Source organism: Leptosomus discolor, chromosome 1 (assembly GCF_034619465.1).
Source record: "Leptosomus discolor isolate bLepDis1 chromosome 1, bLepDis1.hap2, whole genome shotgun sequence".
Classification (NCBI taxonomy): domain Eukaryota; kingdom Metazoa; phylum Chordata; class Aves; order Leptosomiformes; family Leptosomidae; genus Leptosomus; species Leptosomus discolor.
In genome coordinates, this window is record NC_141391.1 from 191492772 (window position 1) to 191512608 (window position 19837).

General features: G+C 39.4%; 1 protein-coding gene across 1 annotated transcript in view; it reads right to left on the bottom strand.

Annotated features, from left to right (window-relative positions):
* Positions 1-5551: 5551 nt before the first annotated feature.
* The window catches only part of ASZ1 (ankyrin repeat, SAM and basic leucine zipper domain containing 1), a 37948-nt gene continuing 23662 nt past the window's right edge, over positions 5552-19837 (bottom strand). The window contains exons 8-13 of the mRNA XM_086473110.1: positions 19503-19578; positions 19063-19119; positions 13247-13359; positions 8036-8141; positions 7498-7611; positions 5552-5698 (exon numbers count right to left, since the gene is read on the bottom strand). Of these exons, the coding sequence (XP_086329236.1) occupies positions 5552-5698; positions 7498-7611; positions 8036-8141; positions 13247-13359; positions 19063-19119; positions 19503-19578 (613 nt within the window). The remainder of the gene's footprint in view (positions 5699-7497; positions 7612-8035; positions 8142-13246; positions 13360-19062; positions 19120-19502; positions 19579-19837) is intronic.

Sequence of the window (19837 nt, forward strand, 5' to 3'; positions counted from 1 at the left end):
CGAGCTGCTGGAAAGGACAAGATGGAGAAACTCAAAGTGAAGTTGAGCTCAGGAAGATGGGGGGAGGGGGGGGGGGAAGGTGTTTTAAGATATGGTTTTATTTTTCATTATCTTATTCTGATTTGACTGGCAATAAATTAAATTAGTTTACCCGAGTCAAGTCTGTTTTGCCCATGACAGTAATTGGTGTGATCTCTCCCTGCTTTTATCTCGACCCATGAGCCTTTTGTTATATTTTTCTCTCCCCTGTCCAGCTGAGGGGAGTGATAGAGCAGCTTTGGTGGGCACCTGGAGTCCAGCCAGGGTCAACCCACTGCAGGGACCTCCAGTCCAACCCCCTGCTCAGAGCAGGGTCAGCCAGCCAGCAGGTTGCTCGAGAGTTGTGGCCAGTTTCGAGTACCTCCAAAGACAGAAACAACACTACCTCTCTTGGCAACCTGCTCCAGCGACTGACCCAGGATGGAATTTTTTCTCTTATGTTTAAGTAGTTTTTCCTGCATTTCTGCTGGTGCCCATTGTCTCTTGGCCTGCCCCTGGGCATTATTGAGAAGACCCTGGCTCTACCTTCACTCCCCTCCCCCAGGTATTTATACACATGGATAAGATGCCCTGGAGCCTTCTCTTCTCCAGGCTGAACAATCCCAGCTCTCTCACCCTGTCCATGTAGCTCAGATGCTCCAAGCCCTTCAGCATCTTCATGGCTCTTTACTGGACTCATTCCAGTATGTCTGAGTCCCTCTCTTACTGGAGAGGCCAGGAGTGGACCCAGCACTCCAGCTATGGCCTCCCCAGTGCTGAGGGGAGGCAAAGGATCACACCCTTGACCTGCAGGTGATGTGATGCTGTTCCTGATGCAGCCCTTCAACAAACATTATTCATACACAGTTTCTTAACCAGTCAAATCATGCTGTGTGCAATACACATGACAGTGGAGTAGCCATGAACGCTGAAAGCCCGAATCTTTGAATACCTACCTTGTGAAACTGAGCTGAGGTTTCTCAATACGTTAGTGAAAATAATGTAGTTAAACCTGTATTTCTACATTCAAATAAAGACTGTTTTCAGAAAAGCTGAAGGCATGGAAGGCTCATCTGGGAAGAATAATAAGTAAGAAACACCTCCCCGTCAACCAGTAAGTAGACAGCGTCTTCCCATACATATCACAGTCAGTAGCACAGCTTCAAAGAAAAAGAACTGAAAATCCTTCCCAGAGGGATCCCTGTAAGTCCCACTTCCAGGGACTACGGCTCTGTATTACATGAAATTATACCATTTGAATCAGGATAAAAACTAAAAGTAATTGAACAGCTATTAAAGCTGTTAAGGACACACACCACATTATTCATTTAATGCCAGTAATACTCCATTTCATACTTCACCACTTATCATTTCTGGTTCGTAAAATACAGAGCCCTGTTACCTGGAAATTCCTGTTTCTAGAATAGGGAAATAAAAATTTCAAAATACACATTTCCCCCATGCCTCCAGAATGAAGAAATGACAAAAGTCTTCAAAAGCAGAAACCTGCAGTTGTGATACCTGCTAGACCCTCAAGGCTTTTCATCTACACAGAAAAATTACCTCCCGTACGAATACCAAAACAGACCGCAAGGAAGCGGACAACTAACATAGACAAGCTATGGATCACTTAAATCACCCTTTTGTGACACAGAGTAGCATGGATTTAAATTTATTAAATTTATTCCAAGAGAGACTTGTTTAGCAAGGCTGAAACCTCAAAATCTTCCACCACGTAAGGCCCAAAGCAACATTTGTAGTACTTTACTAGTAACACAGCAGCTTTACTTGGGAAAGATGACCCGTAACTTTTGCAGAACTGTGGAACAGTGAAGGCAACCACAAGCAAACACTTACTCACACTTAGGAGCAAGTTAGAGCTTTGGGGAACACCTGAGGGGATTCAGAGATGGCAAAAGGAAAAAGAATAAACTGTGCAGCTCAAGCTTAATTCTTGCCCCCATCAAGGCAGTTAGATGAAGTAAAAGAAGAAAACTCAAACACAGCACTTGCTAAGTCAATGGAGAATAAATAAAAATATCTCACTCTTTCTCAATTTAAGAATGCACATACCCCAAATTACTGCCTACTATTTGCAACAGGTGCCCAATAGGAATAATTGGGCAACACCTTACGACAGGCCAGGTATTCCACAAGTCAAATTTAAAGAGCAAGGCAAATCCCAAAGCACAGGAAGAAAGACAGAACACAGATAACCTGCCGTTTATCTTGGACAGGGCAAATTCTGAACAAAAAATTCTTTACGTTCTTTCAGATCTCCACAGGATGACCCAAGGCCCTAATTTTACGTAACAGCCTAAAGATTCAGAAAAGGCCATTGCATGAATACTCACCAGTATCAGAAGTTAGGTATCCAATGGTATTCCACGTAGGAACCTCGCTGCACCTTTAAGCAACGATGTATCTGCAGGATTTGGCCCCAGGTCCAATCCACTCAATCCTCCCCCATCTCCATTTGCACTACTGTAAGAGGCGAACAATACCACCTCACAGGGCGGTGCAGCTTACCTGCTTAATGCATGCAAAGCTCTTCAGCATCCACCTCCAATCCCCTCATAGATGTGCAAATCATTCTATTCTTACTGTTCTGGGATAATGACTTTAATTTGATGACTTACAGAAGGAGGCCTCTCAGCAGGGACATTTTCATCTGAAGGCTCCCTTACGGCTGCTGGTGGGGGTGAGAATTTTGACAGCGCAGCTCAGGGCCAGATGCTGAAGGAACCTCTTTCTTTGCTTCCTGCCCTATCGCAACCACATTGTGATACCTTCTCAAACAGAGAATTAGAAAGAGGCACTGGAACAACATGAAAGTGAATAAAGGACCTTGAAATTCATTGTTCAAGCCTGAGTTTGGAACCTGAAGAGGAAAATACAATTTTTTTATGATATGGTAGGTTAAAATAATCTTTATTTGGCTCTTAACATACCCTACTCATGCAACACAGTTCATGACTGATCAATTAACGAGACAGCTCAAAATGGTTACTCCAAGACTCTTTGCTTCTCACATGTGGTTTCTGCCATTTTGAACACTGTTCTTGAACCATGCACCATGCTAAAGGTGCTGCTGGCAGAAAGCCCATGTTTAACCCAAATGCCGTTCACATGTGTGTTTGCAGTCACGATTACAAGCATCTGAAATAGGTGATCCATAAGACAACTTAAGAGCACCAGCTTCTCCCAAATGCATTTTGGAGGTCAGCTCCAAGCGTTCAGGCCTTTGACTCATTTCTGCAAAAAGTATTTTATTGTAACTTTCAAACTAGAAAAAAAAAATTATCAGCGCATTATTTTTTCCCTCATGGGTATTTTACACTGATGGCATCACTCACATTGTGATACCTGTAATTTAGTTAAATATTGATAAAACTTTTCTGGAGCAGATTTCCTATTCAACTGCAAACCTCCAAGGTTAGCTTAAAAGGCCACCATATAAGTGGATCTTTTCTTCAAATTCATGGGAAAAAAAAAGTGAATTTTTACTGTCTCAAATGGCAAGATCTACTAGTGGCAGGAAATGCATCTCTTGAAATGGAAGCTACACTCCATGTCTTTTGAAGTGGCTCCATTAATGCAAATTCTCCCTGAAGTGGAGAAGTAAGGAATAGTGAGGCTAAGTTAACAATCTTTTCAAGGGCAGTATCACAGAAATCTTACTAGTGGTTGAAATAATTCCATTTAACTAAAGTGAAACGTTGGAAACAGTTTGAACAAAATGCCTGCTTACCCACCTCCATCCCCAAAACAAACAGAACCCCAACACCTTCACCCAACAGAAAAACCCAAAAGATGTTAGGTGTCAAAGTTCTAGTAATACACGGGAGCCATCCCGTCACTGGGCAACTGTATTCGAGCTAATTAGAGGAGGAGTACTGTGTATATATAAGGTTCCATGTGTGTGACAAGCAGTTAAACTGCACTTTACAGGTGGTGGTTTTTTTATTTCCATGGATTTTTCTACTTCCACGGATTCTTCCTTTTCTGATATGTGTCTTGTTAGTTTAGGATTAATTATAAGGTAATATGAAGAAACAAAACTATTTTTAAAATATTTCCTTTTCTATACTTTCTTGGTTCGAGTCAGTATGCTGATAGTATGTGCACTTCTCCACTTCTGCTGGTAGATGGTGGTGGTGGGGAATACAGCATATCCCCTCTGACCCAGAGATGGGAACACAATAGAAGAAAAAACCCCAACAAAACAACTTATGTTGTATTTGCCTCTGGCCTCATCACTCTGTAGGATGCTCCTTGCACTGAAGGAGAAACCTGGGAGGAAAGGAGGTAAAACAACTGCAGTAACAAGGAGACTAACACCCAGTGTAGTTTTCTAAAACAAAAAGCAGAGAACAACTGTGACAGCAGTTGGAGCAGCACTCAAGTTTTTATCTTCTCCTTACCACTCTCTGGAGGGAACATCAAAGACTAGGACTCCACGCAGCAGCTCTGAAAACAGAGAGCTAAAGCATCACATACCCATTGAGGTTTACATTTTCTTAGACTCCTTTTGTTTTATTTTGATAGAAGAATGTCCCTTCAGAAATATTCAGCATTTTTACAGATGTTTATTGAAGTCTGCAAAAACACAACTGATTTGAATTAACTTATACCAATTCCCATTTTTCCAACATAGCTGGTTTGGTAACCAGATGAAAACCAGGTATTAATGTTTCACTGCAGAATTACAAACACCTTTTTAAGTGGAGAAAATATTAAGAAAAAAATTACTCTAAGCATGAAGCTGTTGTAGTGGAAGACCAAACCAAGAAAAAACATGCTGCTATGCCTTCTCAATTGCTTGCCTTCTTATAACAAAGCATGGCTATACTCCTTTTAATAGATGTGATGAAACTCCTAATAGAAGTAAGTATCTCTAAGGAAATGCATTTCAGGCATAATTTGAGTATCATAGTTCAGTGGGAAATGTCTTTTTAGGCAATGTGTAACAAGATCTCCACAGATCCTAAGATTGTGACAAAAAAAAAAGTACACCTTGCCGGCAAGTTTTTAATTTGACAGATTCATATGAAAAACTGCAAGAGAAAAGATCTTTATCAACATAGAGCTGCGTGAGATACTTAAAATATTTTAAACCCTCCCAACTCCCAAAACACATCTGCATCGTAATTTTAAATACAAACATGTGATATAGACAGAATTATTTCCTTACGTTCACCTCTAACAACAGCTAAAGGAAAAAGTGAAACTAGTAATTAGTAAGCAATGATTACAGCTTTATGCCAAAAACCAAAAGCAGCTTTGACAAGATCGTAGACCTACAGTCTATACCAAAAACAATTTTTAAAATAAAACCCTATGACACATTTAAATATTAGTTTTAATTTTTAATAACTTTATTTCTAGAGCAAAGTACTTACTGGCTGCAAATAAGACAAATATGATGAGAAACTACACAAATCTTCACATGACTTCAGCTCAGCTGCATATACTGAACAGAAACATAATGCAATCAAGTTTTCCAAAAGTATTCATAGCACTAAACTTAAAGTCAAGTTTTCTTTACCACTAACTTAGTTATAAAGAAGAAAACACCAAATCCAAGCAATGTTACTGCTCCCATTTTTGCTAATCTTTTTTCCAAGGTGGGTGCTTTTTCTGGAAGTTTCACTCGGCTGGGGTCATTCTTCTGTTCATGCTGAGGCAGATGTTAAGTTCGTGTAGAAAGTGCAACAAAGGAAAAAAAGTTAGTGTGAAAGCTTCTTAAGTATGTGATAAAGTACCCAGTCCTGAGAATTTGCATGCATCTAGGATTGATATTATTTCTGTCTCTGCCCTACTTCAACCGAAATAAACGTGTGCAAACCTTTTATCTTATCTGATGCTCAATCATTCTGTAATATACATATTAGAAAAACAAACTTCATTCCTCAGGAGTAAACCATTTGCCAATAGATGCTACAAAAATTTTAAAACAAAAAATTTAAACCCAAATCGTCAAACATTTTAATCAGAACTTTTGCCATTTAATTACTAAAACCACTGTTTATTAAAAAAGGAAGTTACATATTTAACAGATTAGACTCCCTTGAAATTAAAGGGAAAGTGGTAAGTACAAATCCCGGCTTGAATACATGCTGAAGCTGGCAGAAGTCCTGCCATGAAGTGCAGCAGGGTTAGGTTCCAATTCCCCACCTTAGCTTGTAACACTTGGAAGGCCATCTCATTTACTGTGCTTTCAAAACTTTTATGCTACAGACATAACATGTAATGCTGGCAAAGTCCCACTCAGCAAACAGAACTGAAGATTTTAAGGGAATTTCTAACAACTTAGTTATCTAAGAGGTTTAACTTTTTCACTTAAATTGGCACTTTTCATAATGAATGTTTCAGTGCTCTACTCATTCAAGTGGCATCATAAATTAAGTAGCACAAAAATGTTTTTTATTAAAGTGAAATTCATAAAACAGTACAGTATTTTAATAGAACCGGAATTACATTTTGGAAGTAATTAGAAGGCTAATGTTTAACACCTCTGTTTAACACTGGGCACAGAGCCACCGTGCTTCATCGTGACAGCTATGAAACCTTAAGTACGGATGAGAGCAAAGTCAAGTGACACCCAACTCGGATCCCCTCCAGACCTCATAACTAGCCGGCATGTACAGGACCCAAATATAGACATACAATTGATTTCTGCATATGCAAAAAGAAGGAACACAAATGGCTAAAAAGTTCTTTGCCACAACCTCTATCTACCTCTCAAATATATTTGGTGTTAAGTGATTTATTAGGAGAAGGCTGTTATACTACATTAAATTTACTTAAACTGCAGGAAATTGCATTAGTAGCATTATACTCAAGGTCCGAGTTCCACATGGCTTCGTTCAGCAACAGATTCCTTTCTGACACTGATGCTCCATTTACTCTATCCCAGCCGCCATTCCTTTTACTAGCCTATTACTTAAAATGACCCCATCTGACAAGAGCGTGTCATTGTGTTGGTTTGAGAATGACTGATGTGGTGCTAACATCTAGCCTTGACCTCTCCCACCCTCTTCTTTTGTCACTCTGCAGAGTTATCTGGGATGCCTCCTATTCAATCCATAAAACCTTAGTATCTTCCTTGTGAGTCAATAATTCCAAACAAAAGATTCCTTAATTAAGAAGTAAGAGTGTAAGCAGTCAGAGTGGCACTTATGCCACAGTGGTTGTCCTAGAGCACAGGGATATATTCCATTTAATTCTTTCCTGTGGTAGAAAGGAAAAGATTGACTGTGCCTTCCCTTGGAGACTGTCCACGCTGCTGTGGAATATTGTAGATTATTTCTCATTCTGTCCATGGAAAGGTGGAAGGGGGAGAAGGTGGATGCAACATCCAAGCTACAGCTAAAGAGCCTGTGGCAGACGAAGGCACAAAACATCTCACTGATGGGTGTCGCATTTGAGGCAGAAACCCGTACGCAGTATTTAACAGCCTCACTCGCACATACCCACCTTCTCCACCAGGTCCCTCAGTTCAGCAACTTCTTCTCCCAGCTTTCCAACACTGCAAATCAAGTCTTTGCAGACTGCCATGTAACTTTCAGTCGGTGCCCACTGCAGTACTATCTGTTAACAGTTAACAGTTATTTGCCAGAATTACTGTAGATTATAATTTAATATTCTTTAGTTAATTTATCATAAAAGACAGCGTCAGAAAAAGTTTATAACTGCATTTATGCTGGGCTTTCATTGGACAACATCATCTACTACTCTCTATCAGCTTTTGTGGGAAACTTTTGTCACTGTAACTCCCCTATCAGCAGAAACAGGAAGAAACAGATCTGCCTCCATTAACTGGGTGGCTTAACTCTTTGAAATAAATTACTAAAAGTGTCCTTTAGCGAAAGAACACTACACAGCTCTATAGATATAATTATATAATAATCAAGACAGTTGATAACTACACATATTTTTCATTTTACAAGGCAGAATAATACTCCAGAATAGAATAATATACTCTTAATGAATCTTTTTTTCTTTGGTTGAATACCTTGTGAGAATTTTCAAAGAAATGCTTATTCATGGTCTGCACAAGAATGGTCTGCTTCCTACACTCTTTATTCAACTTCTGAAGAAACCTGAGGAATTCATCTCCGCTACAAAAATAAAATGATATCATGTTACTTGATAAAAGCTGTAACTTTTTGCAAACTAAATATTATCTATGCATTTCTAACATCGGGTAGTGAGAGAGTCAGAAATGCAGTTTCACCGCATTAAAAAAAAAATCCAGTGCCATTTTAATGCAGGGTAGTTACACACTACACTTAACATCTTAGTAAGTTTTTTGTTTGTCTGTTTCTTTTGTGCCCCCCACCCACCCACCCCAGCCCCCTGGCTTTGGAAGGACAACAAATCATTAAGTTAACTGGAATATTCAGCTACACACTGAAAGCTGAAAAATGTCACCCAAAAGATTTTTGGAAATATTCTATTAACCTCCATTTCTGCTTCTAAATCTGATCAATCCTGTATTACGAATGAAAACATTTCACTACCTGCTGCATGAGTAATTTTGTAACACAGTATGCAGAACAACTGCAGCGTTGCAGGTGTGCATACGGGTCACAGTCTTGCAACACCAGAAATACAGAATTTACAGTAAGTTTTATGCTGACGTATCAATATTCCTGACCTGTAGTTTCTGTTTTTGAGGAAGATGGGGGGGGGAATCTTGTTTGTACTTCGGAGCTAGGACTGAAATGAATAGGTTAGAGTCATTTAGTCTCCAGCACAATGGAAGAAAAAAAGAATCAAATAATCACAGAATCATAGAATGCTTTGGGTTGGAAGGGACCTTAAAGATCATCCAGTTCCAACCCTCTGCCATGGGCAGGGACACCTTCCACCAGACCAGGTTGCTCCAAGCCCCACCCAACCTGGCCTTGAACACTTCCATGGAGGGGGCAACCACAGCTTCTCTGGGCAACCTGTGCCAGTGCCTCACCACCCTCAGAGTAAAGAGCTTCTTCCCAATATCTAATCTAAATCTCTACCCTCTTTCAGTTTGAAACCATTACCCCTCGTCCTGTCACCACACTCCCTGGATGAAGAGTCTCTCCCCACCTTTCCTGTAGGCCCCCTTTAAGTACTGGAAGGCTGCTGTAAGGCCTCTCCGGAGCCTTCTCTTCTCCAGGCTGAACAACCCCAACTCTCTCAGCCTGTCCTCACAGGGGAGGTGCTCCAGCCCTGATCATTTTTTGTGTCCCTCCTCTGGATGTGCTCAAGCAGGTCCATGTCTTTCCTGTGCTGGGGACCTCAGAGCTGGATGCAGCACTGCAGGTGGGGTCTCACCAGAGCAGGGTAGAGGGGCAGAATCCCCTCCCTCAACCTGCTGGCCACGCTGCTCTTGATGCAGCCCAGGATGCAATTGGCTTTTTGGGCTGCAAGCACACATTGCTGCCTCATATTCAGTCTTTCAAGCACCAGCACCCCATAGTCCTTCTCTGCAGGGCTGCTCTCTATCTACTCATTGCCCAGCCTGTATTTGTGCTTGGGATTGCCCCAGCCCAGGTGCAGGACCTTGCTCCTGGATCTGGAAATACATTCCAAAGCCTAAAATATCTGATGTTACCTACTTTGAAGACTATTTATACTTAGCGCTCAAATACAAGCAGGAAGATAACTCTGATCGGTATCCCCAAAAAGTGGAGAAAAGGATAGAAAAATTTAACAGTTGAATTTCAATGCTACGTTTCTAGAGCTTCCACATGGCACTGACTCAATTTATCTTACTGGAAACCTCATAGAGTGTTAATTATAACTCATGGTGCTGGCCAGAATGCTGTTGCCATTGACCGGGCAGAGGAAAAAGGGGCAAGGAAGAATATCATCCATTTGTTTTTACAGAGTGAGCTCTCAGAAACTCCTGAGAAGTGCCTGTATCTCCAGCAGAAAAGCTTCCACTAGCTAGAAACCGTTCAGGTGAATAACAAGCAGGGCCAAAACAAGAGACAATTTTAAGTTCCTATTGCAGGACTTCCCATTATATTTATGGAAGCATCTGAATAAATTAATTCACATCCCAATGTTCCTCTTTTCCCTAGGGCAACCTGCTACTAAACCTAAATGCAACATACTCATACCACCTTACCTGCGCCTGTTTCTGATGGCAAAAAGGTTTACATGAAATTTGCCAAATAGCTAAACTAAGTTACATGCCAGCACGCTGCAAGTCTCTAAACAGAGACTGAATTTAGCCCATAGAGTGTTTTCCTTCAGCTCTGGCACAAGATTGTTAGTGAGCAAAGTTTCCACCACTGCTCAGGACGTCTGTGATTTGCAATACTTCTGAACTGTCAACTGTCTTTAACACTTAAAACAGAAATACATAGAAGCATCAGTAGGGATGCTGGAGTCTAAAACCCAAGACTGTCCGTAGTTTTTATGAAGATGGGGAAGGAAGCCTATCAGCTCGGGTTTAGAAAATAAATTATTATTTATTTCAGGACAATGTAACTGAACCGGATATTTAGGGCAAAACCCCTAAACGCTAAACGAAATAATCACATACGAAGATAATCTGAAAGTTTGTCCCATGTTACTACAGTCAAGCCATACTCCTGGAAATTTCCTTCTACCTAGAGAGATAACTTTTTAGCTAGCTAGGATCTGTTATGACACCTTCTGTGTTTTGCCACAAAGGAAATTATTCTTGGGAATTCTGGAAGGATTCTCGGCAAAAAAAAAGTAGGTAATGGGCATGAAGGGGGGAGGGGGGGGGAAGGAAAAGAAAAACTTTTATACTTCTCATACTTCTGTAGGCCTGTTATTAAGAACTATTTTAAGAACTATAAAAGCGATAATAGCTCTTAAAAACATTTTAATATGATTTTGTATATGTTGCAGGGACATGTTCTCACAGTTGCAAATGGAAATAATGTTTTCAAAAAATAATCACTTTTTAAAAGAATTAATGGCTGTCAAAACACCAGTGGCTAAACAGTGCTAGACACTCTGCGAGTTTATAATCAATCAGTTCAACATTTTCTACTATGTTAGTTTTTCTATGACTTAATGACTGATTTTCCTTCTCACAGAATGACTTTGAACAAGCGGGAAGTAAAATCTTTATATAATAGCATGTAAACATAGCCTATGATTTCAGTCTCAAGGTCAGATTCCTAGAATACATGTCAAGCCATTTTCTAGAAAACTATGCAGTGCTTGCCATAACTGAAATGCTGTCATATTTTGTGTACTTCAATCTTTAATCAATTGTTTTCTGGTTTTGAGAAGTACATATGATCTAAACCCATACTGTACCAGGAATTAGATGTGTCACTGGTGTGTGAGACTGTATTGGACATCATGTGGGGTTTTTTATTGTATTTGGCCACACCTTCAGTGAACTGCTAACTTTTTGTATTTCTCCACTTTTTCCCTCTGTTCAAATTTTTAAGCTGTTCTGCTTAAATGTATATGCTAAACACTGCTAGGGACCAATCTGAAAAAACCACACATTTCTAGCACAAAAATACACGAAGCTTAAACTGGGCAAAGTCTTCTTAAACTGCAGTTAATTATCCCTTGGCTGAAGGGCCAACATCCTTTTCTAAAGGTGCCTAACTTGTACAGCTAGACACCCAGGTGCCTGGCCTACTACCTCAGCTCAGCAGCAAAGCCTCTATTTTAACAGAACAGCTCAGGTCCTGTCAGAGTATTTATGGTGTATGCATATCATACTGGTTAGTACCATCTTGAAAGCTGCAACTTCAGTTCTTCAGGCAGGTGGCGGGACTGGGAAGGGAGAAACAAGCACAGAGAACCTAACTTACTAGTGATGCAGCTACAGTATAAGGAAGGAGCAGTATCTCCAAACCAGTCTCCTGTAAGTTAAACCAACACAGTTCAACCGTGTTCAACGAATTGTTCACAGTTCAACTAATGCCTCTGAAAGGCAAGCCCCAGTTTTCTGCCCAAGTCCATTTCTAAAGCTTTTGCAAATTAAAGTATCAAACTAATCCTATTTTCTGGAGCTATTTTTCTATAGTTCTGGAAGAATCTAAATTCAAGCCTAGGTCTCTTTTCTGGAAAAAATGGTATTTACATAACAAAACAGAGGACAAGAGGTTTAAGAAATCTTAAAGACACCCTGGCACTTACTACAGCCTTCATTCTTCTCATGCTGGATGTAGAAAGTGCTCTACCAGTGCTTAGGGGACAGATGAAGTTTAATAAGGTTGCTGAGGGATGTTCTTCTCAGCTCAGGCCTGGCTTTCATGGGCCTGCACAAGACTATACTAGAAGTATGAGAGGTACGGCAGAGCTGATGCTTAAGGCTGTAAGAAAGAACATATAATGGGAAAAATATCTAGTTGGAAGTTTGAAGGAGTAACACTTTCTTAAAAAACAGTTTCCTTATGAACCTATTTCTACTGATACATATAATCTATGATAAGGAAAATCTCTTAAGAAGTTCTTAATTTGTAATAAAAAAACTTAGGTCTTTTAGAAGTCAGTTAAAACCGCTTCCAGTGGAAGAGAAAAACCAAGGAAAAAATCCTGAATCTATACAGAAGTCACATTTATGATTTAAGACAGACATGTACAAGTAATTAATCTATCAGTTGAAAATTAAAGACCTGTACAGAAATTATATGCATCTCTCCCTCCCACACACCTTTTTATTGCATCTTATAATCAGACAGATTTGACTGCAAGACTACCAGAGCCTGCCTCGTCTACAGACACAACGGAGAATTACAGACACCACAACATGTGGGGTTTGTAAGGGTCCATGATGCTCTTGAAGCACGGAGAAGCAAGGATGGCAAGACCCCATTTCCACGAGAAAATAAAAAAGTCTGCTCACTGAAGCCTATCAGAGAAATTAAAGAAGGAGCTAATAGTTTATGATATGAACACAAGATAGTGAAAACCCTGCACAGCAAGGCCACGAAACTCTGTTTGAGGTACAAACAAAGAGCACATCACTCAAAGATGGTCAAAGTAATGGCATATAACGGCAATATAACCCATAAAGAGATTCCACTCCTACAACAGGAATCTATGCTTCCAACTTTCTTTGTACAAAGCACACCTACCACCAGCCCTCACAATCCACTAACTGGCATACTCTCATGAATGTTATGCACAGGATAAGGTGTGAGAGAATTTTACCTCCGAGCTATAGAAGACAATGCAGTCACCTTAAACAGTTCATCTTTCACTTCCATTTCCTTAGATATACAGTTAATACCTCAATTCCAACTTCATCACTTCAGAGAGGTCCTCCATTCTTATTTCTTCCACTTGCAGCTCTTTAATAGCATCTCGGAGTTTCTGTTGATCTTCAGGATTTGTAATGCCAATCTAAATTTAAAGAGTAATTCCAAACACAATTTACTTTTAATACTTATTAGACATAACAGTACAGTACCATTTATTGTGCGAGCTTCTAATTATTAAGAGTCAAAAGAAGTCACTTTTAAATTATTGCAACCAACTACAATGTATGTAACTGCCAGGGGAAAAAAAATAAAACCACAGAAAATATTCAGTGATGAAAAACAAAACTACAAGAGCTGAGGAAGAGCCAAACTGAAACTGCACAAGATACTCAGAAAAATCTGTTTAAGGTTTATTAAAAAAAAATAATAGTAGCTTTAATAAGCACCCCTGTGTTGTTAGGATGCTATTATGCTCATCTATCTCAGAGTCCTCTCAGTCATCTCTTACAGCAAGATAATCAATGATCACGATGGTGATATAGCACCAACTTGGAAAGTAAGAATGGAAACTATCAAATCAGCATCAAATGGAGAATTTTACAGAAAGAGGCTAGGTTTTAAGAAGGGCTTTTACAAGCTTTTGGGTGTGTATTTTTTTCCAGTTAGAGAAACAAGTTTCATATGATACCTCTTTCTAAACCTCTCTTTTCTTATAGAATCTCATCTAAAAAATAAGTTACATCTACAAAGAAATCTAGTTGGTTCACACTCTCCCCAAAAACTCAAATGATCAGAAACTAGTAGAGAGAGAAAATGATCTGTTAAAAAGACATTCAGCCGGATGTTTCTACCATGAAATAGCCTGTAAAAGCAGCCTTTTTTGTATACCTGAAGGACAGCATACTTACAAACTCAGAATAGATTTCTCACCTCACATTAAGACAAAGCATAAATACTACCCCACATCAGTTTATACAGTCCCCAAGCTCAAATCTGTTCTTCTGCCACACTCCTGGCTAATGCTGCAAACAACAACAAAAAAGTTCAGAAGTGCTCAAGGCTTTTTGTCTCTTTAGCTGAAGAAAAGCACAATTTTCTTCAGAAGATACACACTGTGTATGTAAACGAGATTCTCCAAGTGATGCCTGGGATAGCGAACACTGTCAGCTGTTATCCATCAACTATCTCAGATTAAAACTGAACTCATATTGAAATCCTAGGCTTGCAGAACACTTAAATAAAGAAAAAAAAATAGTCCATTTGTATAAAGGGAAGTGCTTCTGTGGAACATTCAATACTTTTCACTGCTCATCTGCCAAGCTGCTGTGCCAACACAGGACTGATGTTAGGAGCCCTCAGGATGCTTCTCCACGCAAGTGAGAAACCCAATAATGCCAGCTCCAAGTATGACTTTGTTCCTAACTCTCCAGCTGAGTCCTAACCTCCATCAGGAGTGGACCACTCTGGAATCTGAGAGCAGAAGATCCTACAGTCTCCAGAGCTAGAACACATGGGTCTCTCACTGATGTTCCAAGGACCTGAAGTTCCCTGCTGCAGCCTCAGAAACCTGTAAGATGTTAGTGTTTGCAGTCTCCCAGATTTCTGTAATTGCTGCAGAAAGAGTTTTGAATGAACAGCTGACATCACGTATCAGAACAACACATCAGGCAGTCTCACTTCCTTGGATGGTGCAGAGCAGCAATTCTAGAGAAGAGAAGGTGCCTAGAGAAATACTTGCTTTGTGTGAGACTATCGTTTCTGACACCCAGCGTTCATCATGGCTCCATAACATAGTCCTCCAGTTCTCCACCAGGTGTTCAGAAATCACAGGTAACATGTAACTATGGGCTCACAAGCGTGTCTTTAAAATTTCGAAACCACGTTTTAAGTCTATAAACAAGTAAATTCTTCAGTACTGTAAAATCCCAACAGGATTAACTGGGAGTTTAACTACAGGTGTCAAGAACTTCTGAGTTTCCAATAGGTTGCCATAGGTGCGTGAACAAATTCTACTCAAGTCTCTCTGGTAAGTATCACTAGCAGCATTAACAGAGAAAGATCTTGGTTTCCTAGAAACAATCTGCTTTACTTATGCTGAGCTGTAAGTTTCCTCAATTTATTAGTTCTCAGGTTTGCCTTGTGGAGCCCTGTCTGGTGTGAGCTAATTTTTTCTTAATGCTTACAAATCATTACAGCGGTCATTTCATGATGCAAAAGTAACCCGATTTATATAAGAGCAGCAAGTTTACTTTTAATTAACAAATCAAATGAGCTCTTTGAAGGACAGAATGGCAGTTAATCTCCAATATTAAAACTATCTTGCTTAAAGCAGGAACTATTGTGAAGATTTGTTTGCTTTTGACTCCATCTTCTCATTCCTGAACAAGTAAATCAGTATACAGCTTTCTGACAAGCATATCAGGAAGACGTTGCACTTTTGTTTCCCTATCAATAAAACATAATTTCATTCTTCTGCAAATGGATCAGCATCGGAGCACCACCACATCTTTAAGATATGGTTTAGGAAGCAAAGAATGTGATGAAAGTCATCATAGATAAAGCCTTCCACCACCACATTAATTCTGAATTCAGAGGTACTAGGTGCAGAACTTAGAGACAGAAAGTAGACAGACCAGTTCAAACTGATTCCCAAAGCAGACATTATTCTCCCTTTCTAGACCATCTCTGCTGAACATGAGGGTTACCCAGAACCTGACTATTCATGCAATGATGAATGCATGGAACAACCACAGTGCCAGAAGCCCCTTTTTCTTATGGATAAGCAAGCTTCTAAGTCGGTGTTGGTTCAATTACACCCTGCAAGCCAAGTAATGCAAATATTGTGAAGCGGCCATATGTTTAAGAACACAGAAGTGTTGTACAAGAACTTGCTCGTATCTGTAAAGCAGACTATGCACAGTCCAGATTTTTATTTTAGGCACACCAACTCTAACAACACCTATTTTATTACATACTTAAATCAATAAATAAATAAAAACAAGACCCTGAAAATCCATGCCCCAAAGTCACGCTCCACCACCAACAGGACTTTTCTGTCATCTTTTAGATGGAAGTGAAGGAAGAGGAGAATAACAGATTGCCTCAAGACATTAAAGATGACATACTTCTCAGACAAAACCAGAGAAGTTATGCATGAACTCTTACATCCTTGCCATCTTGCCCAAGCGGCCACTATTTTTAATAACCTGACAATTTTCTGCCAAATATTAAATGTGTTTTTTTCCGGGGGGGGGGGGGGGGGGGGGGGGGGGGGGGGGGCGGGCAGAGGTGGTGGCAGAGGAAGGAGAGTCCTGGAACTGTGATATGGAAACACACATACCAGATAATTATCTAATGATGAAGTTAAACTTCTGGGTTATATTTTGAATTTTGATGTGTCAACTTTTTATTATGCCTTCTCAAATCCAGAACAGGATGCTGCTTTCTCTTATTCTAAACTAATAACACACGAGAAAGGAACCTTTTTAGTCCTAAATACATGCAGAAGTAAAATTTCTTCTGTTGCTATCTTGCGAGAGAAATGCTCAAAAAAACACAGACAAAAGAGATCCGAGTGTTATGAGTAGCACAGAATCAGACAAAAACCTCCAAATGTTGAATAGGCATGTCCCAGTATATTGAACAGACTTGTCTCAGTATGGAACAGTTTATAAGCTTAAGGAATGCAAGGATTTCAGCTTGAAAGAGTCATTGTTTAGGCTCTGTGGTAGTATACAGATAAAGATATTTACAGAGAAAATATCTTTCTGATATTGTTTGATGGAGGAAAGGGTATCATGTTAGTGACAGGATTTCTCCCCAGTTCTCTGGATACAAAGCAGCTTGGTTCAGAGGCATCCATCAGAGGTCATCATTAATCTTTGTAGTAATAAGATCCAGGCCCTTTAAAATAGCTGGCTGTTAGCTGAAGATCTGCCATCACACTGAAAACTTTCAACTCTGGAGTTAGGAGGAAACAGATTAGATTTGTTGTATCAGAAGCGTGGGGAGAAACTGTTAGTAGAACTCTAAAACTAGACTGCATCAAGAATTTAGGATAACTTATGAAGTGCTAATAAGCCAGGAGTGTTATGTCATTTTTCAAATTCTCAGTTGAAGACTCACTAATTATTTATGTCCACGCACAAAGCACAACTCATTTTCCAGGAACTGTTTCCTGCTGTTGCAGAGCTAAGAGGCAAAACAATTCTGTTCCTATAGATATTACCTTCCTATGCAAGAGCAGCTGATCCAGGTATTTATATCAGTTGGTCCAAAAAAAGCCCTCTTTATAATAGGGAGCCTCAAACACGTTAGAACACTGATAAAAGTTATCAGTTTGTGTGAAATTATATCTCTTTAGCAAAGGAACCATAAGGTTTAGCCATTCACCGAAGTCCACAATTCTCTCCCCTTCCCCACAGTGTCCCCTGGACAAAAACAAGTAATGATTACAACAACAAAACAAGTGATCAATATGAACACATACTCAGTCAGATTTGCAACCACAACCAACACAACAGCTCACACAGTGATGAGAAGAAGAAAGCCACAAAAACCTCCTTTAAGACAAAAATTACTGTCAATGGGGGCTTTAGGATTCACATACAGCCCACACTGGGATGCTGTCCAGTGGGCACGATCCTGGGGCTTCAGAAAAGCAGCAACATCAGAACCCACTGATACGTCTTATAATATTTAGGTCTAAGTGAATTCTTACAAAAATCTCCTCATCGACAAAGCTGCCTATATGTGCACCCTCTGAGAATACAGAATTACTTCTGGACTCTGTCAAAACACCTAAACTCTACTCAGTTCCAAGACAAAACTTCATGCAAAACACCCTTGTGACACCAGCTCTGAAGGAATATTAACACCCGTACATAAACGTTGGTTCCAGCTGCTAGAACACATGCCTCCTTGGTATCAGAACAGGGGGCAAAAAAGCTGACACTGAGAACATGGCTAGCATCAGTGGCAGGGAGCAGGCTTGAAGCAGCTATTTTAATGAGGCATCTTTGGTACCCCAGAGCAGGTTATACAGTGCTCAGAAGAATTCTGCAGCCTGAAGGACTTAGGTTGTTGCAAGGAGACTCCTATAATTGGATTTTATTATGACATCCTCCTGTAAGGACAGGAAGTCTCATTTCCCACAGGAATAACTGCAGCAAAGACTAAGGAAAAGCAATCACCCTATCTCAACTGCAAACTGAAACCATGTAATAATGCATGACTTAGTCCTGGACAACAGCAAAATACCAACCTTCCCTGCTGCAGAAAACTGTAAGAAACCAAATCTTCTCCTCTTCTCTTTTTTCGTTTTTTTGGTAAGGTTTTACCAACTTCTGTGGGATACAACATTCCACACTGTAAAGAGAGCTCATTTTTTTCCACAGAAATCACCACCTCACAAAGGAGGACCACATTTAAAGTAGTTGTTTACGATTATCTAGTGCTAATCCTAGCACTGATTTTCCCTTCAGGGAAAATATACTTCAATACTGAAAATGGTAACACCTAAAATTTAAAACTGAACTATTTCCTCAACTCCCACATCATTGCAGCAAAGAAATATGGGGACTTCTGCTTCACTGTCAGATCTAGGCAGAGAGGATGCAATAATTCAACTCACAGAATTCAAGGCTGATCTGCGGGATTACATACTTTAGAAAAAGTCTGTCTATATTCACATTAAAATTCAAGAAGTTACAGGAGATTCTGAAAACAAATCTTAAAAAAAAGGAATTCTTACAAATTTATAGACATTTATAAAGAGAAGTTAAGACACTAAAAACATTTAAGAAAGAGGAGTAAAATAAATTAAATTCTAAAGTAGTAAACTGACCTGTACTAACTCATCTTTTTGCATGATCAGAAGTTGTCTTAAAGTTGTATCTCCTTCCTGTATAAAACAAAGGGGTTTCTGCCATTAAAAAGAATTTCAGAAGAAAACACTATTTTCACTTAATTTTCTTCAGTTATGTTTTCCTTCATTTTCAGAAACAAAACCAGCTACACAACACTATTACTGAAGTAACAAAAGAGTTCTCCAGTTTAGAAACATCATGTTGTGACTAATGCACATAATCAAAATGAAGCATTCCAATCCAGTCCACTGCAGTTTAACTTAACGCCTTATATATAAACCTTGGTTTATTAAATTTATTTGAATTAATATACTAAGAGCAATACAACTTTTTTTTTATGCTGTAGGTACATTTTACTTACAAGGATTACATGAAAGCAGTCCATGATAGCCAAACAGCAAATACACCACAAACTTACCTTCAATAATCCTATTATGTGTTCTAGACCAATCCCATGTAAAAACACTTCCAGGTTGTCAAAAGTTGAAAAGGAACTGTAAATATAATTAATGAGATTTGAGATGAAAAGTGGAAACAAAAAAACCCCCAACAAAACAGATGACATTCAGAACAAAGTAGTACAGAAAAGCTCCCCAGACAACGCACTGAAGAGCAACCTAAAGTACACACCTGCTGGTCACAGTAGTACCTCACAAGCATCATGGGGTACAATTTAATCTACCAAAATTTTATAAATGGCTTTTCTGTCTTAATGAGTTGAATTGAGCATAAAGGGAATGATTTTCATAAACA